This window comes from Solanum stenotomum, chromosome 6 (genome assembly GCF_019186545.1).
Source record: "Solanum stenotomum isolate F172 chromosome 6, ASM1918654v1, whole genome shotgun sequence".
NCBI lineage: Eukaryota > Viridiplantae > Streptophyta > Magnoliopsida > Solanales > Solanaceae > Solanum > Solanum stenotomum.
The window spans coordinates 56,319,645-56,345,790 of record NC_064287.1 but is presented as its reverse complement, the minus strand read 5'-3'; the positions used below and the strand labels follow the sequence as shown (position 1 = coordinate 56,345,790).

Genomic DNA, 26,146 nt, shown 5'->3' with positions numbered 1-26,146 from the left:
TACATAATTATTCCATTCAACTTAGTTGCACCAGACATCTATATGTCCTCCAATTTTGAACAGGCATAAGTAGATACTTAAACTTGTATAAAATTGCATACGTACACATAAGATGCCACATAGGATGCCATATAGCACACGTATGTCTACTTGTTCAACATTATACAAGTTTAACTATTTACTTATGTTCAAAATTAGAGTTCATACATACAAATTGAAGTCAAGTTAAAAGACACATTTATCTATTATGCCTTAATCTTTTGACTCTAATTTATCAGTCATGGATAGTTTATGGTCCTTCAACAAAAATACTCTCTTAAAAGTTGCATAGTATATAAACAATAGGCATACAGAAACATGCATTTAATTGAATCTTATTTGATATTTATGCCCTTCAATTTTGGGTGTGTAAAAATAAACATTTATTAAACTATCATAAAGTTGAACAAATAGACACATACGTCCTACATGGAGTTCTACGTGACATTCTACGAAGCGTCTTACATGTATTTTGCCACATATAACACATGTATCTACTTGTTTAATTTTATACAAATTTAAATGTTAAAGTTATACAAACCCAAAATTAAAGTCTATAAATATCACATAAGACCAAATTAAAAGACAGTGTATTATATTACTAACTTATCATATATGTCTAAATTCATGATATGCATGAATGGAGATAATGAAGTCTTGGGTTATTATAACTTGACTAGACCATTCTAACAACTATTAAGTTACCGTTTGATATCAACAAATCCCCTGATATTTAGTAGATAATCCAATAACTTAATTAAAATGGTATCTAGTCAACAATAATTTAATTTCTTACCAAGACTATATTATCAAATCAAATCTTTGTTGTTGCATTCTTTTTTTTTTGGTAATAAGAGTTACATTATCTCAAAGCCCTTAATTTCTTTAAAATGCTTCTCATTTTCTAATGAGATTAAGTAATTGGATTAATCTTTTTTAAAAAAAATAAAAAAATTGATAAATCAATATATGGTAAGTTGGTGGAACAATCAAAAGCAAATTTAAAATAGATTACATTATATCAAATATTTCAACTTTATTCTCGTTTTTGTATCTGATCATTAACTCCTTTCCTTTCTTTTCTTTTTGAAATCTGATTGTTTTAATAATAAATAGAGTATATATAACAAAAATAAAATAAAAAAGTTCTTCATTTTTCCCAATTGTTCTTGCTAAAAAATTCAATTCTCTCTCTTTTATGATAAGTTAAGGTTTTGCTTTTGACGATCATATGGCCAATTTGGAGGCTCAACGCTTGTAAGTGTTTATGTGTGATATATCACCAATTATTTATAGCAAAAGCTATTAAACTTTAGTGTTATTTTATACTTATATGAATGATGATTGATACACTTGATGATTATATTTGTTTCCCTAATTTTGTTTTGATTTTTTTTGTATGTGAATTTTTTCCTTTTGTTTGACTATTTTTAATCATGTTTATCCATTAATTTGGTTGTATTTTTTCAGACTTGATCAAGTCATTCTTGATTACATGTTTATAAAAGGTTTACATGAGACTAGAGAGACATTCCGCCGTGAAGTTTTTGCTAATCAAAATTTTTATGGTAAGAAAGTCTTTTTAATGAATTTTATTAGTAAAAACTTATATATGTGTTTTTAGTAATGGATGTTTTTACTAAAATGGTTGTATATATATTCATATGCTTAAATTATTTGATAATTCTTACATATGAATATATGGTACTTAGCGTCCGTTTGGATTGACTGGAAAAAAAAGTAGTTTTTAAAAAGTAATTTAGATGACTCTTAAGTTAAAAAATAAAAAGTAGGGAGGGTTCTACTTTTGGTTTTTAAAACTTTTTAAAGTCATTTCAAGTTATATTATTTTACACAGATTTGATAGTGTTAAGAGCCATCTCATCCCTATTCGTTTTCAATTTACAAAAACCCATTAAATTTGGTGGAATCTGGATACATCCCGATACATTGCATCCAGATTCGGATACATCTAGCAGTGTCTCGATTTCGGATACATCACTCAATGTCTCGATACATCGCGTACGTCCCGATACATTGCGTAAAGTGATATATCCAACCAATACATTGTGTGAAGTGATGTATCTAACCGATATATTACGTAAAGTGATGTATCCGGCCGATATATCGCGTAAAGTGATATATCCGAGAATAGGAGAGACTAGAATATATTTTTTTGTAATTTTTTCAAATGGTTGAGAATTTTAGAGAATAGGGTAAAATAATTTAGGTGATTTTTCCTTATTTTTAACTTTGTCAAACAATCTGATCAAAAGCTAAAAATTTGACCAACTTTTAAGTCAATCCAAACAGGTTTTTAGTGTGTTAACTATCCTTTATTATTCATATGCATGTGAAATAATAAATTCTTAATGCATGTGAAATAAAAAAGTGATGTGATAATGTGATATCAAACTTTGATGTAATAATTGTTTGATTTTTTGATTCATTTCAGCTGTCAATTCTTCTCAAGAAGCATTTCTGCAAATGTGGTGGAATAAATTCTATGAAACATATAGCTTTGTGTACCCAAACGTTCCTATGCTCAATGTTGAATCCGTTGATAAGGTGTTACCCAAGAACTTTTTCTATACTTATTCATGTTTAAATTGATACGAAATATTATTTCCAAACTAAATACTCGATTTTATATTTCCAGGTATCATTAGTAGTGGAAGACATCATTACTAACAACGTTCATACACATCAATTAAATGCTTCTGATGATCATACGATGGAAAATACATCTAATAATGTGATGGACATAACGCTTTCACCTGATATGTTAGAGTGGCTGGAAAAAGAACCAATTATAGAGGCTTCTGAACGAATGAATGAAATGAATGAGATTGATTTTGAAGGACCTGCAAATGCTTTGCTTGCTTCACCAGAACTTATAGATGCAGGTTTGTTTCTAATTTAGCTTTAATGAAAATAATTACTTTGACACAAGTATTAATAAAATTTTCATATCTGGTTTGGTTGCCATGTTTGGAATAACTTATATAATATCCCACCATTTATCCCATATACGTGGTGGGATAAGTTATCCCAGGGTAGCTAATCCCAGGATAACTAATCCTGGGATAACTTGTTTCTAACCAAACGAAGAGTTTTCTTTAGTACTATTTAGTCTTATAGCAATAAGGATCTTCTTTTGTGTTGTACCTACGTACAGGGAATAATACATCTATTCAACAAGCATTTCATCAAGAATGGCCATCTAATGTAACAATGCATATTCAAGAGGAACAATTTCCGGGAATTACTACTGTATCATCTCCGCGACAAGTAGTTTTACCTGAGGGAGCAGTTGAATATTACTATGGTAATAAGCTCTACCATGCTCTTACAAGTGATGGAGATTTCCTTCCTAGTCACATTGAAGGTGGAAACGATGCAGGAGTAAGTTGAATATAATACTCGTTTTTAAGTATTTAAGAGACAAAATATATGCTATACTGATTAAGAAGTTATTTTTGTTCTCTTTTTGGATAGGTGTTTGGTGATACAAATCAAAGAAACTCATGGAATGAATTAGCAGAACAACAAACAATGGATTCTCCTGAAAGAATTTTGAGAAGAGAGGGAAAACAACCTATGGTGGAGACTGGAAGAAAGAGGAAATCTTCATTGAGTTCTCTGGGATTAGTAAGAACAACTTCTTGAATCCTTTCATGTGATTGTGTTTTCATTTTGCTATGTTATTGACATAAAGGGGTGGTAAAATGAGTAAAATTTATGATTTATCTGTTCGATTCAATTCATTTTAAATGATCGATTAAATATGGATTGTATACGTGGCTATTCATTAATTGCACTCCCCTTAAGTGTGTAAGGTGTAAGAATTTCTAAAAAGTACACTTACTATAAGGGTGTGTTTAGTATGAAGAAATATATTTTTTAAAAAAATTTTCAAATTTTTTCATGCTTAGTTAATTTTCATTTTTTGGAAAATATTTTTTAAATAAACATATTTTCCTCTAATTTAAGAAAAATGACCTCTAATTATTTGTTTACATACTAAAAAAGCGGATAATATGGATATCTATTTGATTTATCCATATAAAATATGAGTCAAATTAGATATTTTAATTTATTCATTTTCACATAACACATTTTCGATCTGACCGTGAATCGACTCATTAGTTTGCCATCCCTATTAACATACATCATCATTTTTTTTGAGAATGAACTTCCCTTTCTTAGTTTTTTCTTGTCTCTCTATATAAAATCTTCAAATACTTTATTCTTGCATATATATAATATATATTCCCGAGTTGTAGGTTGAGAAAGAAATTGGAGGTCGAAGTAATTCAATCGTTGTATCGACGCAAAAAGATAAACAAAAAGGTATGTAACAAAAATAGTTAATCCACATATTTTTTTTGTTAGGGTCAATACTCACCTAGATATGTTGTGTATTTAATATTCTTATATATATTGAGGAAATAAATTAACCACAATATAATTGACTTTATATTACTTTACAGGGTTTTTTCTAAAAAATATTCATAATTATCGTGCTACAAATATTGAGCTCTTATGTTGTCACTTTAATACGCAAGGAGAGTTTTTGGCTACTGGTGGACATGACAATAAGGTTTGTCTTAATTTATTTTTTGTCAAATGGGAAAACACTTTTTTTAATCTCTAGCTTTTTTTGTTAATTAATTTGTATTGCTTTTTATGTTTTTAGGTTATGATTTGGAATTTGGGAAATAATGATTTTAGTAGTAGAGAAGGTCATAGTCAGGATATTACAGATATTCGTTTTAGACCAAACTCAACAATGTTTGCAACATCTTCCCTTGACAAAACTGTGAAAATATGGGATGCAGCTGAGGTACAATCTCTATTTCCATAATAAAAAAATTTATTCTCTTAAAGTTCTTGTGAAGATTTATTTTCCGAAGAGTGTTGGAACGGATCTGTAACAAGGTATGATTTTAGATTGTGATTTTATATGGTATAATTCGTCTTTGTATGTGATTATGCTTTCTGACTAGTAAAACAAATTCAATGATTTTGTAAACTATGTGTTTGATTATATTCTTCAATTTTTTAAAAAATTTGTCTATATTACAACCATGATATTGTACATTTGTCATCATTTTATCATTATCCAGCCAACAAAGACTTATAGAAACCTTGAAGGACATCATGGGCATGTGATGTCAGTTGATTATCATCCAACAATGGTGGATCTTCTCAGTTCTTGTGATCACAACAATGAGATTAGACTGTGGAATGTCAATGGGGGTGATTGCATGCTCAGTCTTAAGGTTGGTGTCTCTATTTTCTTCCTTTTTATTTTTATTTTAGATGTTCATAAAATGTAAAGCATCAACTTAAGACAAAAAGTTCCACATCGGTAAAAATAAAGGAGATTGATATTAGGTATATAAGTAAGTAGGTCTTATCAACTAGTGATGTGTTTTAAAATCGCGCGGGCCTAGATCTAAAACGAACAATATCACTAACGGGATAGACTGTTACCTAAAAAGTATCTCTATTTGACATGTAGAGACTTCATAATTTGATAGTTAGCTGCTTTTGTTGTTTATATTTAAATTTAGAGATTTCTTAATTGGCTGATTTGAAATCTTGTTGAATTTGTTTTTTCATAAATTCCTGGATTTAATTGTAGTAAATTATTTTCTTACCATTCTTTCTTTTTCACTCCAAGCAATTTCAAGATTTTAAACATTAATAGTGAATTATTATATGAATATACATGCAAAAAGATGTTTTAGAAAAGAAAATTTATTTGGTAATGTTATTTGAACCAATTCTTATTAGATTAAACAACATATATACTATGCCATTTTCTAAATAGAGTGGTTTGTACAGAATTAACTATTCTCTGTCTCAATTATATGATTTACTTTCCTTTTAAATCAGTCTAAAAAATATTAACACATTTCTATTCTTAAACCCCGTGTCAATGCAGGGAGGGAGTAGACAAGTTAGATTTCAACCTCAACTTGGGAGCCTTTTGGCAAGTTCTACCAATAATATCATAAATATTTTTGATATTGAGACTCAAACCATCCAGAAAACATTACAAGTAAAATGCTTATATATTCTTCATTATTAGTCAAACTTACATGCATGTTGCATAACTATATTGTATAACTGCGATTTCATTTTCTATGATTTATAGGGACACGATGGAAACATTCTTTCAATCTGTTGGGACGTAACTGGAAAATACATTGCATCTGTGAGCGAAGATAGCGCACGAATTTGGTCTATTCGTGAAGGAATGTGGATATTTGAATTGCTCTCTGGTGTGAATAAGTTTCAATCCTGCATTTATCACCCAGGCCAAATTCTAGCGTTGGTGATTGGTTCTAATAAGGTATATTCGTAACCTTAGAATGTTTTAGATATTAAATCCTCTCGAAGAATTAAAAAGTACTTTTCTTTGATCAACCAAAGGTAAGAAAATGAAAGATGAAATAATATGAGATGTTTTCAATATTAGGTTAAGGTGTCACAAATGATATAATACGTCTATAGTGCATGTTTTGATATGTTGTTTGCTTCCAAATTTATTATTATTTTTTTACTTGTGTCTTATCATTCTACGATCTTTAATCAATAACTTTTTATTTGAGGAAATTTTAGGATTATTAGATCTCCAAATTAAGTAACTATTGTATAGTTCTTGATTATTTTTTTTCACCCTATTTGATACATGTCAAATGTTTTTGCAGGTTTTGGAGTTGTGGAATCCAATGTGTAAAGCAAACATAACTTCATCATATAGAGCACATGATGGTATAATTTCTTCATTAGCAGGTTTACGTGGTAAAGGTATTATAGCTTCAGTGAGTCATGATCGATGGATCAAGATATGGTCATAATGTATCTGTGAGAAATTGAGAGCAAAATCGATGGCTTGTGTACCTTGTGGCAGATGTTTTTGATTTTGCTATCAAAATAATTGCTTCAAAGATGGATTGGGTCGATCCACGTGAGCGATCCACGACCCAAAACTTACAGTACTTTTGTTTTCTTATCAAAATTGCATCAATAACTTACCCCTTGTTAGGATGGTTGCTACCCATTGGATTGGATTGGATTGTGTTGGTAATTTAATTACAATGTTTGTTTGGATTGTTACTTAAATTTTATTGTATCGTGTCGTTTAAATTCATCGTTAGGTAATGATGAAAAAACCCATTTTATGTAACGATCGACTTGGTGTGATCGTATCGTTACCTTAAAATTTTCTTTCTCGTTTTGTCTTCATTTATTGCTGAATAATTATATTTCATCTTTTATCCTACCTTTTCTTTGTAGCTCTATCCTGTACCCTACTTTTTCCCATAGGTTTATCATTCAAATTATGAATGTGTGACATTATATAACGACAAAGAACGATACAATCTAATTAAACATTGTCTTCATTAAAATAATACAATACATACCAAATAAGGTTGTATTTCATATCAAGGAAGGTGACCTTACATCTCTTTTTTCTCGTGTTTTTTCTTCTCTCGTTTTTCAAGTGAAAAGTGTCTAAAATTTCCAATAACTAATATTTTGTAACTGAAATTTTATACTCCCTCCGTCCCTTTTTAGTTGTCCACTTTAGAAATGGCACACAGATTAAGACAACAATGATTAGCACAGTAAAGTTACAATTTTACCCTTATGACAACTTTTCACTTCAAATTACAACCACTTATTTTAATTCAAGTGAAATAAATTGGAGGGAAACAACATACACTTTTACAATTTTCAAGAAGTGTAAATAAGGGTATAATAGGAAAAAATTTGNTTTTTCTTCTCTCGTTTTTCAAGTGAAAAGTGTCTAAAATTTCCAATAACTAATACTTTGTAACTGAAATTTTATATTGAGTTTTACCTTAATATAGGGAAAGTTAATTGAATTGACTGAAAATAACAATTTGATTCTTTATGAATCGCAATATTCCAATAAGTGTATCTCTTCATCTTTAAAGTTATATAGGATGCAAATTGACTCCTTTGTTGACATCCATTGTATTTCTGTTTTATTTAGGAAGTATACGAAAAATATATTGAAAATCATATAAATGGCAATACAGTTTACATGAAGGGAAAATTATGTTTTGTATTCTCTAAATATCAGACATTAGACAGAACTTTTCATCTTAAAGTTTACATAACAAAACTAGAAAGCTACACAGCCTTAAACACAACAATAATCGCCCAGCAGTAGTTCAAACATATCTTTAGGTGTAAGAAAAGTTGTTCCACCTAAAATTAATTCGACTTCAGGCCTGTTGCTCTCGGATAATGCCTCCTGGGCTTCTCGAACCTATTGATAGAACAAGGAGGGACTGTTATTTCACGTAGCACCAACGAGCATACTTCAATTGAAAGAGAAAGGATAACAGTGTTTTATAGTGATAGAACAAGGAGGGACTGTTATTTCATATAGCATCAACGATGTCAAGTAACTCTGTCCACCAATGCTAGGACAGATGAGAAGAATCACCTAGTGTTTTTTGTCTCCGATGGGTTTAGAACCTAAGACCTCAGGGTTCTCAACCACTTCATTGACAACTAGGCCACACTCTTGGTTGCCCATCAACGAGCATACTAGCAGTGTTTTATAGTCTTTTCGCTTTATTAACTAATATCTTAACCGTTGTTGCATATGTGTTACAAATTCATTAAACCAATATGAAAGCAGAAACATGAAATGCACTGAAGAGTTCAAGGGAAACAAACCTCTACACCATTTATGCCTCCCACAACAAACACGAGAATAACATCGTGATCTGCCAGACTTGGTTTAGCCTGCAAAAATTCCAGAATCAAATCAGCAACTTAGGCTAGCAATGAAAATATTGATATCTAATTGAATCATACCTGCCCAAGGCCGAATCTCCCAAAACCGCTTTTGAATAGGCGGCCAACAGTAGATGAATGATACTCTAAGCCAGGTACTTCATGCTTATCTAACACCCTTGATAGCACTTTATAAAGCAGTCCTTTGTTTGAGTAAGGATCATCATTGAACTTACTCAGAGCCTGTGACCACTCTCTGAATGAAACATTCTTTTTTAAGCTGGACAATTTGTGAAAGAATTTGAATAGATTATCCACCCTATCACGTAATTCTAACTTTAATTGCATGCCATCATACACTTGCTCTTTTCTTTTATCTTTTCCAGAATCTTCATCACCCCAACTACCCCAATCGTCATCATCAAAATCAATGCTTTCGGTATTAGAAAGATCTTCCTTCTTCTCTTCTGATTTTCTGTTAAAGTTGGCTTCTAGATCCTGAGTTAAACCTTTCAGAAACTTTAATTTAGCAACTGTTGGGTTCTCAACAATCGCATCAACAATTGCTTCTTTCATAAAATGTTCCTCTTGCCAAGAGAAAGGACCAACAGTCCCAGAAGATGGGAAATTCTCACCTGCCAATATATATCCAGCAGCCGTGAGTAGCAGAGCATCTTGTAGAGTAAGAAGCCCCGGTTGAGCATCCATCTTATTATTACCCTGTGAACTAACTAACGCACTTTTATTTATGAGATCACTAATTTGAGCAGCAAGACTTTGGCTTGTGTCCCCAGCATTTACGTTCAGTATCTTCTCAGCACTGCTAAATGCATCCCATTTAGCACTATGTGATTCATCTAATGCAGATAGTGCTGCAGCTGCTAGCTGGATAATTCCTTTGTTTTTCGCCAGCAATGACTGGCTTTTAGCTAATGCCTTAACCATAGTCTGCAGATCTGATTTTGAAGCATAACCGGGACGGATTTTTGCATTCAATGATATATTTTCTCGATGTAAACTTTCTTGCAGCCATTTCTTGATCAGCACAGCCCCATCTTTTGTTCTTCGCTCTAGTATGGCTTCTAGGTACGGTGTTCCATGAAAATTTTCCGTAGAAACGAAAGAACCACAAAGGTCACTCTGAAAATCTTGTGAGGACATTTCACCACTAAGTTTTGTGCTAAAATTCACCAACTCAACCATCTGAGAAGTTGAGTCTCTTGAATTCCAACCACGGAGAAATGCTTCAACGCTTTCCACCAGCTGAAAGTTGTAAGAACTTGAAGTATCCTCTCTTAGGAAATTATTGAGTGGTATCTGAACGGTGAGGGGAGAACGTTGCAAGTAAGCAGGGCCAAGTTTAACCTGGCTTTGGGAGCTTTTAGATTGACTTAAGGATGCCATCCGTTCTCTGTGAGGCAATGATGAAAACATTTGATCCACAAGTGAATCCCCATGACAGCATGGAGTAAGAAGGTCAAGAGTGCGGTCAATGAGTAATAGCCCTGCAGATCTCTTACGTCGACCGACATCATAAAGACTTGACATGTCTGTTAGAAGCTTTCCAACAGTTTTTGAAACATCACCCAGGGAAAATATCTCAAATTTCAGGTCCATCTACAAATTGAATATATTAGCTTTCAAAATACAGGCTGAATGAGGCAAAATCTAAAAAAAACATAGATAACACGATTGCAATTCAATATATCAGTCGTTCAAAATCCATAATAGATTATTGCGATACATTTTACTTTCTAAATGAAAATGTCCCACTATTTACCTTTTATTTCCACAAAGAGCTTAACATTGTGTTTATCCTCGTGTTTTTTAAAAGAAGAAAAGGTCCAAGCTTGATCCTATACATACTATTAGAAATTGCTCAATTTTTCCCTCCACTAGACCTTTGGTCCTTTCATACCCTTACCATTAACAAATTGTCTCATATTCTCTTGCCATTAACAGAGCTCCAACATGAAATTGGTGGCCTCCACGTGTCCAAATTTACCTCTGAATTGACTATGGTTTAACATTAACTTCAGATTGGAGCTCAGTAGAATCAAGGGCAAAAAATGAGACTTTCCTGATGGCAAGGCCGCAGGGGTAAGATTAGACAAAAAATCCGATAGACGGAAAAGTTGCTCAATGTCACATAATACATGGTAAATTCTCCCTTTTTAACAAAAGAACATTAGTTGTACCTTTCATCTGTTATTATTAATTTAATTAATCTTGTTTATTAAAATTAAATATTCAGTGGAAAGCAGGTTTATTCCTTTAGGAATTTCACCTTTCTACAACTTTACAGCTAAATGACCGTTATCCTTAAATCTAACTGCTGTTTTTTGTTTTTATAATGGAATCCAACAACTAGTGTTTGTTATGTGTGTGTGTTGTTTTAAGAAAATTACCAATTATATTGTACTTTTGTATAATCCAAGTAGTATTCAATACACATAAATGGTGCATTGCAGAGGCTTGTACCAAGACAGAGATATGCCATCCTAAACACATTGTTAGTGAGAAGGTGTAGTCAAATTTCACTACCATTCTGGATAACAAGGATGCCAATTGGTGGACATCTTTTTTATTTTCAATATATGAATCACGATAGAAGAGAACATTCAAAATCGGTAAAGAAATTTTCAGACGAGTGAAAGCATGATTACCTTTGCCGCCAGATGATAAAGAAATTGAGCAGTAAGAGTTGCCCCAGGAGGGACATCCTCACCATCAGCAGTTGTCCCAGTACTTATTGGAGGTAACCCAAAGCTTATAGAGTTATCATGTTCAGCGGATAGGTACGCTTCTGCAACTGATCCTTCTGAAGGCAAGACAAAGAATCTAGGTGAAAAAGGACACAAGACCAGAGGGAAGTGATGCACAGAAACTTTCAACTTTTTCCGTACATCTTCGGTCCGGTCAATTACACTGTCTTCATATGAATTTTGTGCACTTGCAACAGAACTGAAATTAGGCTCCTCTTCACTGGTGGTTAATTGTGACCATCCTTCATCTTCAGCGGGAGTACTTTCCTTTACTATGCTTTCTCCGGTATGACTAGAGTTCATCAGAAACTTTCTTGCAAGCTCCTCATAATCTTGGACAAGCAAAGATTCATATTCACGATATGCATCCGGTCCTAAAGGTGATTCAGGATATGCTGAGTGACCTGTCTGAAATAAGTGAATTTGGGCATACACTTAAATTGAGGTAAGACATTGCAGATTGATCATACAAGAAGCTATTAAGTGACAATTTCCTATGTACATTGGGTGGGAATGCCAATGACATATTTAAGACCTAACATATACCAGTAAAATAGACAACCTCGAAATCATTGCAGTAGGACATTAGTCCAAAAGCACTAGACTAAATTTCTTAAAACAGATAAAAGTACTTTCAGTTCACAGTGCAGCCTTCTTTGATTGAGATATTTCTGTTGGTGAACAGAGAGTATTTGATATGACAAGCAACTCCAGTGCCAGTATTGAACTTATTTGATACATTAGCTTCATCAGGATTTATTGACGACCTATGTTCGCAACTAATAGAAAAGTGACACAGTGATTACAAAGAGACAGACCATCAATAACATGAAATAAGGTCAGAAGAAAAAGACGTTATCCTGGCTACAAGTAATTTTCCATTATATCTGTAACTAACTTGAAAACATGGCCTTACAAATAGTCTAACACTGAGTTCAGTGAAACTAAACAAATTAAGTTATAGTTGTGGTGACCAGCAAATCTCATCTAGAATGGGGAAGCCACTCGTGGATGAAAGAAAATGATTTCCATTGAAACTTTTCTATCCATCCCGTATTCTCTGCCGAACCCCCCTAAGTGAAGGTAATATGCTCAGTACCTTCACTTAGCAGTGCTCGGAAGCTTTCTTTTGTCCTACTAAGACCAAGAGGACAAACAAACCTTGGCCACAACACATTTCAATAACAATATGACTATCCTTTCATTCACAATCAGAGTACATAATGACAAATATATCTTGAGATAACATCTAGTAGTCTCGCCTTCAATTAATTAGAACGGCATTGTTGTATGGAGTGGAGTGTTGGTCAATTGAGAATTATCACGTTCAGAAGATGAAAGTGGTTGAAATATGCTGAGATGGATGTCTGACCATACTAGGATGGATAAGATTAGAAATGAAGCTATCCAGGACAAGGCGAGAGTGGCTTCAATGGAGGACAAAATGTGAGAGGCCAGACTGAGATGGTTCGGGCATGTGAAGAGGAGTTTACGGATGTCCCGATGTGAGAGGTTGGTCATGGATGATTTCAGGAGAGGTGGTTGTAGACTGAAGAAGTAATGGGGAAGGTAATTAGACAGGACATGACCCAACTGCTGCTTACTGAGGACATGACCCAGCTGCAGCTTACCGAGGACCTTAGATTGGATATGAAGGATATGGATTAGATAGAATGTTAGTGGGTAGTCCAGTGTTGTGTAGCTTATTATATCATATGAGTAATAGTACTCTTGTTCTATTGTTTCTTGTACTTTCATTATTTCTTCTTCTGAACTGCTTTGGGCTGCTCCTGCTACTATTGTCTTTTTCCTTGAGTCAGGGGTCTATCAGAAACAGCCTATCTACATTGCTTGAGGTAGAGATAAGGTTTGCGTACACTCTACCCTCCCTAGACCCCACTTTGTGAGACTACATTGGGTATGTTGTTGTCATTTTTTCTTGTAAAGGAACAGGAAAGAGAATCTGCATGAAATTCTGGACGAGTATACATATAAAAGTTAAAAATCTTACAGTAAGTTATTCTATCTTCATAGAGACATATATACTGAGTACCAACCAAGAAAGATCTGCATGTCTCCCATTTTTCCTAAAGCTTAAAATTGATTCAGACGTAATGGATGGATATATGTATATTATCTTTTAATAAAGAATAATGTGGTTGATGTAAGCAAAACAACAGGTAATACAACCAATATATATAAGGTATCATTATCGAATTTAATGAGTAGAAAATCTCAGAAGAACATTTTATCCACGGGCACAAAAAGTACCTCTGAAATGCATGTAAATATAGCACAGCTGCAGAGAGTCTGAAATGCACTCAGGCAACGTAAAATGTATCTATGTGCATCACTTAGAAGACGTGACGTGATGACAACAATTTTTTTTGCAGGCCCAGAAGTCAAATTCCAATCAACCACCTACAAGGAAGACATTGACGACTGATTCAAACAAAGGTAGATCAAAAACTGGAAAAGAATCAATACAAGAGGCTCCTTTTTTGTGGTTGTGTATATATATAGCAGTTTTCTTTTCTTCGTAGTAAGAATTTTATGAACACTTTAACATTCTGTCCAATAATCTACTGCAGATGCTTACACGCTAGCCATGTGCATGATTCACAGTAAGTGATACGTTCCTTAACTATTCTCAAGGAGATATTTTTTGTTAATACAAAATCAATCAATGTTTTCCCTCTCCTTTTTTTTTTTGGGAGGGGGGGAGAGAGAGAAAAGAGAATAAAGCCTACAGCTTCTTTTTTTTCAACTCTTAATGAGGACTTCCTTTATTTTTTTCACAAGCAATTCTTAACGCTGAGTTAGGAATTCTTCATGACAATTCAAACTAAATATTTACAATCATATTACATTTAAGACACATAACAATAACATGCAGTTTTCAAACACAAACTACTTCTCCTGAAGTGGAAGCATATCATGTTTCCTTTTCCAATGTGAAGTGAAGCTACTAGCCTACTACTTACGGAGTATGGTGCGCATCTGTGATTATGCAACTTAAACTATATCATGATATTAACTAAAAGATAATTCAAGCAACAAATTCCAACTCAACTAAAATAAGTATAACTATTGTTACCTTATCAAGAGGAGACATTTTCTCCAAGCTGCAAATGGCATGTGCACCAAGCTCCAAAAACAGAGAGAATGCTCCAACATATTCAAAGCTTTCGGTACACCCTGCATCCAGATAAATTATGGCATCTCTAATTTCATCTGATATCTGCAAAAAAAAATATAGAAAAGGTTTTAAGTTGACTAATTGCTCCCCAAAATTCAGGAGAAAAATCAAGTTAAAATCATTCACCATGCTGCCTTCAAAGAAAAGTTCCAGTAACTACACAAGTACAGAAATGCCTTTTGCTTATTATATAGATTAGTACAGGTGAGGACTCGCTCACTTGGTGAGCTCCCTGCCTTCCACAGTTGAGGTGGAGAGTTCAAACCCCAGTAGTGATAGCATTCCCTTCCCCTTTCCTCCCCTCCCCCTTCCCCCCGTGCAATAAAATAGTTTTTAGAAAAAAAGTACATAGGTGAGGAAAAACAGAAGAGAAATAACATATAAACTATTTTGCCTTCTATAGAAGTAGAGTTGACCTAATTCTCTAATTTTCTGGATATTTTATTAGAAGAGAAGGTAAAGAGACTAGATTAAATTTTCATCACATTCTAGAATCTATCATAATAACAACAACAAGAGCTACAATTACGAGGCTTCAACCCAAAACAAGTAGGGATCAGCTATATGAATCTTCGTTGCCCATGTTGCTCCATTTAAGTTTATCGAAGTATGATGTTACATAAAAATTAGATTAAAAATAAATTAAGAAGCACTATTAATAATATTTTCTTCCATAGATGACCAGACTAAGACTCCTCAAAAACATTGGACCTAAAGTAAATAGACTAGCATGCCTAAAGTGTAACAACAATTATACCAACTGATTGGTATCACCTATATAGATCTTGTTCTTCCATGTTAGTCCTATTTTTCGCTAGGTCTGCATGGACCCCAAGAGATTGTGAATCTTTCGAGACAACTTCCTTCCATGCAATTTTAGCTCCAGAGGCCAATGTACAACATGACTAAACCACCTCAAGTGATCTATGTGTATTACTTGCACCTTCCGACAAATATTGTCAACTTTAATCTTTTTACTCTTGTATGATCAACCATTAATCTTATCATTTGAATCTATGTAACACTCATTATAAGGATATGTTTCTTTTCTAAATTCTATCGGAAAAGAAACGGCATTAAATGAATATGACCTTTTTCCTTCGCTTTAAGTGTATGCGACCTGGAGTTTCCTCAGTAATTAGAAAGGAAAAAAATAGGGTATCAACGTTGTTCCTTCTTAAACATAAGAAGACAATAATAATAAAATTGGAGAAGTGATTGTTGAGTTTAGCTATTTCTACCAATATAATCTACCATCACAAATTAACACGAAACTATCCTTCTTCCTCCCTTGCATTTTATTTATCACGTAGTCAACCAACCAAATAGAAAACCTCACAAGCATAACATAAAGTAGAACATGTAAAATCTACATGTCATGAATTCGAAGTTCTCCCTCAATCTATTCTCCAAAGTATTATAAAACTTTCAGGCACTATTAACATCCATGTGTGAGGCTTCGCAGTTGATAAGACTGGAATGAGGATCACAAAAGAAAATGGTTAGAATCCCAACAAAACCAGAATTTAGGTGATTTTTCTGCATGTAAATTACCTTGTTGGTATTAGTGAGAGGATGAGGGTACCCAATAGGATAGTCGAGTGACTGAATGTCGATCAATAAAACAAAATATATGTTTCAAAAAAAGATTTTGGAGCATTATATCTGCCTATGAGAAAAGCATAACGACTATCAGTCCGAGTACTGATGTACATATTATGATGAATCTCAGAATCTTTGGGCCTAAAACAGAGCAGAATGGATATAGAGGAATCATGTAGCCTATACAATTTAGTTTGGGATTGAAGCACAGTTGATATGACCAAAATATTCATAAAACAAAGAAACTCGTGATCTCTTTAGCATGGTTAGACACTAGCCTGAACTCCTTAGCTACTTAGCTATCAATTCCTAAAAATCATTTCCTCCCTAAATTCTAGCGATGCAGTTCAACCTTCAAAGCAGATAAATTTGCCACTGCTCAATTTGATCAGTAGTAGAACTGAGTAAACAATTCAAACTTGACAATTTTAATAAATTGAACAATGTATGATTAACGGGAAAATACTCCGGGATTGAGAGAATACTCACTTGTCTAATGGAATCCATACAACACTTGATCACATCAACCGTCGCCATAATTCCTCTCACGCGATGTAGCCGGTGCCGGAGCAAGATATATTTCCGGCGAATTTCACTTCAATCACAGTTCGATGGCCCGGATCAACTGGATTGTGAAGGCAGCATAATCACGGACCCGCTGGGCTTCTAGTGGGCTCTCTCTTGTGATGCGGAAAAAAGATGCTCTATTTAATTAATAGCCAAATTTAATAAAGTTTTTAAAGTTTAGTCGCATAACTTTAGATATACAAGTTCGAAGTTGGATATAGTAACGGAAAATTAGACAAAAAATCGACTTAAAAAATTCAAACTTGAACCGTTTCGGATGAATAATAAATCAAAAGACTCGAAATATTGAGAGGAGATTACATCTAGACTTTGGAACTGTTTAGAGGGTATTTGAACTAGTTGGGATTGAAAAAAATCGATCTATAATGTATACTTTTTTGTATCAACATCATTATATATATATATACACATCTTAGAAACATATTTATAAATCATCTGTATACGATTATACACTATTTATGTAATATCAATACATTATATATACATATATACATTATCGATACATTATATATATATATATATATATATATATATATATATATCAAGAGCTTTGTGCTTGCAGAACAAGGGGTTGTGTCATGTGATGTTTTGATGTTCAGTTAATTTGATGCAACATCAATGCTTGATTTTTTTTTTCTTTGGAATTTTAAAGAATTCTCCGCAATGTTCGTGATCAAGTATTTTCAGTAAGATTTTCAATGATTCTACGCAGAATTTGTATTCCATTTCACAAATAATCACTGTTAGTTCATTAGACTATAGCAAGGCACAAGAGTTTTTGGTTCACATATTCTTGCAGAATTATGAATCTCAATACTTTTGCATTAAAGATAACTAAATTGCTTATANTAAAAAATTAACGTGTCAAACTTGAACCGTTTCGGATGAATAATAAATCAAAAGACTCGAAATATTGAGAGGAGATTACATCTAGACTTTGGAACTATTTAGAGGGTATTTGAACTAGTTGGGATTGAAAAAAATCAATCTATAATGTATACTTTTTTGTATCAATTATTATATATATATATATATATATATATATACATACACACATCTTAGAAACATATTTATAAATCATATGTACACGATTATACACTATTTATGTAATATCGATACATTATATTTATATATATATATATATCAAGAGCTTTGTACTTGCAGAACAAGGGGTTGTGTCATGTGATGTTTTGATGTTCAGTTAATTTGATGCAACATCAATGCTTGATTTTTTTTTCTTTGGAATTTTAAAGAATTCCCCGCAATGTTCGTGATCAAGTATTTTCAGTAAGATTTTCAACGATTCTACGCAGAATTTGTATTCCATTTCACAAATAATCACTGTTAGTTCATTAGACTATAGCAAGGCACAAGAGTTTTTGGTTCACATATTCTTGCAGAATTATGAATCTCAATACTTTTGCATTAAAGATAACTAAATTGCTTATAAAACATTGATAACTATTAATATCTTGTCAGTACAGAAAGAAAATATGATACTCAAATCTAGATCCACATTATGATTTATTATCAGATAGATGCTGGCAATTTGTGTCATTTGGCAATCCTTCACAAAGTAGGATTAACGCTGCGTCCCTCTGCCTTTCTCCACTTAAGTTTCGAGTTTTCGTTCAAATATCAATACATTTACCTTTCTCAAAAACAAGAAATCCCAACATGCAAGGGATTAAAGTTTACATTGAATTTCAGGATCATCTGTACAGTAAACTCTTATTCCATCATGTAATTACAGGATATGAGTTTGCAGTTATAAAGCCATTACAACTGAAGAAAGTATAGAGTCTATACAGCAAACAATATATGATCGGCCACCTTCGCGGCAATCTTACTTTTCGATATGCACAAGAAAGCATGAGAAATAAACCAGAGTTCAGAAAAGCCTTTACATCTTCTACTGAGCTTCTTCTATATATGTCCATGCCAGTTCCTGACAGAATGGTGAAATTCTAAGCAGAGAAACTAAGAAACTGGAAAAATTAAGGAACACTTAAAGAATAGGCACGGAGTTCAAGAAATAAATGAAGATTGTTGAGGCTTGTGATCATAAACATGTCATGATATTTGTGTGGCTATAACATCAAGGATAAAACGGAAGTTCGACTTAAATTGTTTCTAAGTTTAGAAAGTTGTTATTGGAACAGATTAAAAAAAAATGTTGCCACATAAACTGGAATTGGGGGGGATCAGACAATCAGCATACACTCATAACTCATTCCCTTCACTCTCGTAAGAAAATGGATCTTGGACCTTACTCAACCCCAAAAAGCTAGCTCAAGAAGTGAGGATTTCCCTAGTCAAATTGAAGAGACCACTCATCCCTTAAAGGGCCGCGATGTGGGACTCTTTCAGAACTCCAGGAGGGGGAGGGGGAAGACAAATGCATAAACTTGTACATTGGAAGAAATAAAGAATTTACCTCAACAGTTTCACAGATGCTGTTGCTTCTTTGTCATTTTAACAATTGTTTCCCACTTGGAATCACTAGGTAGTGGCTTAGAAGACTGGTTATTAGGATTCAGTCCTGTCCCGATATAAGCCCGTGAAGATGCATTCTTTGTGGATAAAGAAGGCAAAGTGCGGCAAAGCCAGGAATCTGATGGAGATTTCGGTAAGGGTGGTGGAGCAAGAAACTCTGGGTGCACTTTGCATGAGTTCTCTAACTTTTCTCTTCTCGGAATTGGCTTTCTGTTTTTTTCTACACCATCACTGTCAGACTTTTCTAAGGCCATTGCATCTTGGTAACAATCTTGAGCTTGACTGGTAGATGTCCGTGTTTTCATCTCCCTTCCATTGTTCAGTTTTTCCGCTGAACGTGGTGGATTGAAGTCAGCTTTCCTTTGAAGATATGGCTTTAATGAAGTCTCAGACGAATAAAGTGAAGAATCTACAAATGGTTTTTGTTTTATCATCTGTTCAAGTATCTCAACGTCCTCATGTTGTAACTTAGATGGTTTTTTATCTAGAGAACATGATATCTTAACTGACGAATCTGTTTTATGCACAATATCTATGTACAGAGTTTTCTCTACACAAGGAGTTAAAACATCTACTTCCCTGCAATTGTTCTGATCAGACAAGCACTTGAGCTCGGGATTATTTGCTTCTGCGTTCGTGCCAAGCATTGTCATATTATTGTAAGGGTCATTGGCATAAATTGAATAGGTCCTGCCCTTAATTTCGTTCTTATCCTCGTGCAGTTGAGTTGTTGTGGATCCAACGACAGACTTTTGCTCACTTACATCAGATGTTGACCGCTGTAAAAGATAACAAAAATTATAATTATAGTTTAGTCAAAGTAAATCTAGACAAGAAAGTTAGCACAACGCGAGTGGATCAAGCAAAGAAATGAGTGCCAGGAAGAAAAGAATGGAAGTTCATACCTCATTTTCTGTTCCGCTAAAAGAAGTAGTAGAAAAGGATCCAGTTTGTGTTCTACTGACAGGAGAAACGGGTATTCGAGGTCTAGCACTCATTGCAGGTACAGGATTTAGAAGACGAAAAGAACTTTTCAAGCAAAAATGAGGCAACAATCCACAAATATTAGTAGATAAATTTCCTCTTTCATAACAGTCATCATCACTTTCTTCCTCTTCTTCTTTATAATCATGAGCTTGGGAATGATAAAGTGTAAAACTAGGTCCGTAGCGCAACTGAGGCTGTCTATCCCCATTTATAATATTCTTCGTCTGTCTTCGTTGATCCTCGACAGGTGATTGCTTCTTGCGGACATAGTAAGGTGTTTCTGAAGTCTTGTCTGAAGTCATTGCCTTAGCTGCTGGCAGAAATCGACCCATCATGAAATCCTTAGTCTGCGGATTCGTTGAAGAAGTTTGAGACTGTTTTGCATTCGGCTCATCAAATTCACTTAAGCCACTTACACTACAATTTAGGAAGGATGATCCAGTTCTTGAAAGTGTATCCAAGGCATCCAAATAGGCTTCATCGTCATCCTCCGATTCAATCTTTTCCTTATCGTGCATCATCTCTTTTGAGCTGTCAAAACTCTCCATCTTCTTTACATTTTCATCTAAAGAAGAAGTGCAACTCAGCATGGTATTTTGAAATTTTCCTGTTTGATCGAAATCCTGGTTATCTCTTAACTTCCACCCAGGTGGAAGCTTTGGTGCGGTAGGAGGTTTTTCCGTGAAATGAGTTTGTGGTCTGCTCTCATCCTTTGGCCTTCCGGGGGTCTGTTCCCAGAGGAAAGGAACAGTTCCTGGCTTTACCACTAAGCCTGAGCTCAGTTCTGATTTGTAATGAGGAGGATGTGTCATAGTGGGAAAGGAATTGTCAAATTTCTTTTTCTCATCTCTCTGGGAAATCATTGCCGGAGAGATTCGTCTTACTGACAAAAGAGGTTGATTAAACTTCAATTGCTTGCCCTCCATGAGATGATTTGGCACCGCCTTATTTCTGCACACTCAACAATCAAATTGTGAATATTTCTTCAATGTATGACAACAACAAAACGATAACGTAACAGGGGCAACTGATCTATGATATTACACCAGTGCCTTCATTTTCAACTATAACAACAAACCAAGATCACTTAAGTTCTTATAGAAATGATGTTGTGTCGTCTTCAAAGCTTAGATCAACTCTATGTAAATAGATACAGATTTAAAAAAACAAAACCACTTTCATTTTCATAACAAAATGAAAGAAAGTCAACCTATTCCTGAAATCTCGCAACCTCTCGGCCCCTACTTGCTTATTCACAATTACTATCAACAAAAATCAGAAACATTTTTCTGGAGAACTTTATGGGGAAACCTTGGGTAAATAGTTCAAAGTGAAATACACTTTAGATCGATAAGAGTGTCTTCAACTATGTTGCTTAAGACACTCTTCAAATATACCGGAAAGTGTATCTCGGTTCCTCTAAAAGTAGTTCATTTTTGGAGATTTTGATACAGGTCCGGCAGAAGAGTCCAAGCAACATACATCGGTCTTCAGAACAATTCCATTGGCTAATAACAGTAAGATTGAAGAGGAAATCAGGTGAAGAGAAACATACATTTTACAAGCCTAATTATAAAATCTTGAGGACATCATTCATTCATCAATGCGATTAAGACACTTCTCATATTCGGACTATCAAGATCGACTTGATGGCGTGATCCAAGTAGATAAATCTTTTATGGTAAACTCCACCCCGCCAAACTTCCTACCTGATAGTTATGACTCGAACTTCCAACCAAGGTGCTCCCTGAAGCGGAGCTAGGATTTTGAGTCTAGATTCTAGAAAAGGCAACTTACTAGATTTTGTATAAATTATTTATACATATTAAGTATATTTTTATACACAAATACAAGGTCTAGCCAAAACTACTGAGTTCTACATGACTTGTAGCCCGAGTTCCGAATTACTTAGAATCAACTATATGACTTCATTATACAAAATTTCACTCTATTCATGTCCAATTCATTTCAAAACTAGATACTTTTGGCTTTTCTTTCACATTATCATATAACTACATTGATATTACAAATCTTTAACCAGAATAAATAAAGAGACTTCATAATTTTCAATTTTCATAGGCAAAATCAAGAAACTTAATTTGGATAGCCATTTAGAATCTAAACTTTCCTTCAAATAACTAGCCAACTTCTCCAAACTCCATAACCTCTATTTCCTAGCACAACATAACTCACAAAAGAAAATTTTGAGCTTTTGCAAAAATTAGTTTTGCTTTTAAAAAAAAGTGTTTGTTTCAACTGTTTTTTGAAGGAAAAAAAAAAGTTACTCTCTTTTTCAAGATTTCACACTCAGGTTTTTAAAATCTTCCAAAAAGAGGTAGTAATTTTTTTTTCCCAAAAAAAAAAAAAGTTCAAATCAACACTTTATAGAAAAACCCAACAAATGTTCCTACAAACTTTGTTGTAACTTTTCCTATAATAGCTTGATTATTAAGAAGATTGAAACTTGAAGAATTCTTGAAATTCAATTAAAAAATTACCTTTTTATTTTCAAATTCATTTTTTTTGTAAAATCTTTCAGAAAGAGGATAGTACTAACCTCTTTTTCCAAAAAAAAAAATAAAATTCTGGAAAGGAAAAAAAAATCTTACAAACTTTGTTGGAAAGATTGACACATGAAGAATTCTTGAAATTTAGCTAAATAATCCCAGAAAAAAAAATCAATTATCCAATGGAGCAGTAATAAGCATATAAATCCAACAGAAAATTCTAAAAAAAAAAAAACAGAGAAAAACAATACATGCAATAACATAAATAAAAATTAAAACTGAGTAAAAAACACAGTGTACCTTTATCAAATGGATGATCTTGACTTGAAATAATTCTTTTCCTTGGCTTAATGATTGAATTTAAGTGTTTAAAATAACTATTAAAAAAACAATTTCAGAAAAAAAAGAGGGAGAAATGAGATAAGAAAGAGAAACAGAGTTTAGTTCAAGAATAATTTATTTTTTTGGATTCTCCAATTGAACAAGTTTTGAGCTTTGCTTCAATGGAAAAAATCCAATTTACTTTTTTTAATAAAATAATTAAGTCTTGTAGTTAGTTAAGAAGAATCAATACGTTTCTTTTGACTAGCGTTTACTTCAGTTATTATGCATTTCAATTTGCCTCGTGATTAATAGGCATAAATCATGTGATAACATTTATTTGACCAAAAATATCTAAATTTACTATGATAATAGTAATAATAATATTTTTATATTATTTAAGTTGAATATATTTGAGAAATAACATTTTTATTTTTACGACGTAAGAGGTATGAGTAAGGTAAGCATTTTTTAAATTATGAGTAAAAAGTTCATTAGAAGAAAAATATTAACGATAAAATATTTCAAAGTTATTCAATTTTGTCCTCATGTTATATATCTTTTGTCCATTTCTACTCTTTTAATTATAAAATTATCTCATATTTATTTTTGTCATTAGCAAAATTCCAACATGAAACGGAAAACTTTAATCAAGTGTCTTCATTTGAGGGGGAAAAACCAATCTAAGTTTACTCCTTATCAACTTTATGGACTCAATTATATAATGTAATTTTTTAATGAAAAAATATTAAATTAAACTATTAGAAAAAAGATAGCAAAATTACCAAAAGATGATAAAATCTTTTTCTTTATTTAAAGAGTGTGGGGAAGGGAGGAGAAGGGCCCTCCTCCTCACAAAAGTCATCCTACCTAGTCATTTGATATTTTTGTGACTCGCCAACTTGTCCATTTAATCATTGATATATTACTAATATTAATCATAAATAATATTAATCATAAATGTGTTATTCTTGAGTTTTTGGATACTTCATCATTCTACATGGTTTTGTGTAATAACAACACTTTTTGCCAAATAAAAAGGTCATCTTTTTATCCACAAGCTTCTTTATAATAATTATTCGTCATAACGACATTTTATTATAATAATTTAATTTTTTTTTTAAATTATAATGTTATATATTATCCTTTTTATTTATTTGTTATTTTTTTAAAAAAATCATTTTTATTTGTCACTTTTAATATATCAAGAAAATATAATTATTTTTTTTATATTTTATCCTTACATTAATTACTCATATTATTATTTAATATCTAACTAAAATATCAACTAATAAAGATAACATCATAAAATAATATTATCAATAAATATATTTTTAATGAGTTTGTCAAATCCAAATGAATACTTCATCATCTACCTACATGGTTTTGTGATGTTTAAAATTAAGAGTATAAAAAAGTAGGAATATTGTCGGTGATTAAGGCATATGATTTGCCTTAAAAATGGATTTTATCCAATTTTTTGAGATCTTGTTATACAGTAGAAAATTTTATTATCACTATGTTTTGAGTATACGCTAAATAATTTTACTCATGTGCAATAGCTTGCGAATCAAATAAAAAATATANAATATTAGTAACAATAATTTAAAGGATGTTGAATTATTTAAAAAAAATTACCAAAAGATGATAAAATCTTTTTCTTTATTTAAAGAGTGTGGGGATGGGAGGAGAAGGGCCCTCATCCTCACAAAAGTCATCCTACCTAGTCATCCTCACAAAAGTCATCCTTCCCTGTTCATTTAATCATTGATGTATTACTAATATTAAAGCCAAACACATACATAACCCCGTAAATTTGCCATCATTTTTCATTTTGGCACTCTAACTTATTTTGTTTCATTTTAATCCTTAAACTCCATTTTTTATGTACTATTTAAACACTTATACTATTTTTTTATGATTTGTTTTTATTTATGTTCTTCAATAGCAATTTCTTATTTTTAAAAAATAGACGTGTACCTGTTAATTTTCGTAAAAAAATTAAACATTCACGAACGAACATAAAAATTTTCAAACAATAATATTATTTTTTGATATTTCTCTGTATTTTTGCATGAAAATAAATTGACAGAAGTTCTTTGATTTTCTTTCTTAAACATTCAATTAAATTAAATAACACTACTTATTTATTTTTTTCTTATCATCTAGACCATCTAAATTTAACGCAAATACTCACTTTTAATTTTTAATATAAATCAATACGAATAAAAAAACCATCTTCAAAAAGACTCGACTGACTTTGTTAATAACACTACTAAAAGAAGACTCTTGTTCATTGCTAATAACACTATTAAACAATGTTAAAACTTGACTGACTTTGTTAGGTTGTCGGTGATTTTAAAGAAAGAAAACCAACACAATTTCGTTGGTTATTTTTCACACAAAAATACATAACACTCTTAAAAAGAAATTAGTATTTTTTAAAAAGAATTATTTTTTGTTAATTTTAAATTTTTTAAATAAAATTAACTGACACATGTAAATTTAAAATAAGAAGTTGCCATTGAAAAATATATATAAAAATAAAAAAATCATAAAAATAATATTTGGTGTTAAAATGGAACATAAAAAATAGAGTTTAAGGATTAAAATGAAACAAGACTAAGATAAAGTGTAAAAATGAAAAATGTCAACAAGTTAGAAGTGCTATATATGTGTTTGGCCTAATCATAAATGTGTTATTCTTGAGTTTTTGGACACTCCATCATTCTACATGGTTTTGTGTAATAACAACAATTTTTGCCAAATAAAAAGGTCATCTTTTTATCCACAAGCCTCTTTATAATAATTATTTGTTATAACGATATTTTATTATAATAATTTATTTTTTT

The 26,146-nt window shown here is 32.4% G+C and overlaps 3 protein-coding genes across 3 annotated transcripts; 1 reads left to right on the top strand and 2 right to left on the bottom strand.

Annotated features, from left to right (window-relative positions):
- The first annotated feature begins 1,270 nt into the window (after positions 1-1,270).
- On the top strand, positions 1,271-6,911 carry LOC125868958 (uncharacterized). The gene is made up of 13 exons (XM_049549513.1): positions 1,271-1,296; positions 1,510-1,607; positions 2,495-2,607; positions 2,699-2,945; positions 3,218-3,444; positions 3,538-3,690; positions 4,326-4,392; positions 4,533-4,642; positions 4,739-4,885; positions 5,169-5,324; positions 5,993-6,109; positions 6,206-6,403; positions 6,762-6,911. Exons 1-13 carry the CDS (start codon positions 1,271-1,273, stop codon positions 6,909-6,911), a joined length of 1,809 nt encoding a protein of 602 aa, XP_049405470.1.
- Positions 6,912-8,078: 1,167 nt separating this feature from the next.
- LOC125869066 (sec1 family domain-containing protein MIP3) lies at positions 8,079-17,097 on the bottom strand. The gene is made up of 7 exons (XM_049549628.1): positions 16,885-17,097; positions 14,692-14,835; positions 13,866-14,015; positions 11,496-12,002; positions 8,911-10,446; positions 8,770-8,838; positions 8,079-8,353 (listed from the first exon to the last, which is right to left on the bottom strand). The coding sequence occupies exons 1-7, from the start codon at positions 16,930-16,932 to the stop codon at positions 8,225-8,227; spliced, it is 2,583 nt and encodes an 860-aa protein (XP_049405585.1). The 5' UTR covers positions 16,933-17,097; the 3' UTR covers positions 8,079-8,224.
- Positions 17,098-18,842: 1,745 nt separating this feature from the next.
- LOC125869067 (uncharacterized) lies at positions 18,843-23,428 on the bottom strand. Its single transcript, XM_049549629.1, has 4 exons — positions 23,274-23,428; positions 20,385-21,417; positions 19,421-20,258; positions 18,843-18,931 (listed from the first exon to the last, which is right to left on the bottom strand). Exons 2-3 carry the CDS (start codon positions 21,390-21,392, stop codon positions 19,431-19,433), a joined length of 1,836 nt encoding a protein of 611 aa, XP_049405586.1. The 5' UTR covers positions 21,393-21,417; positions 23,274-23,428; the 3' UTR covers positions 18,843-18,931; positions 19,421-19,430.
- Positions 23,429-26,146: the final 2,718 nt, after the last annotated feature.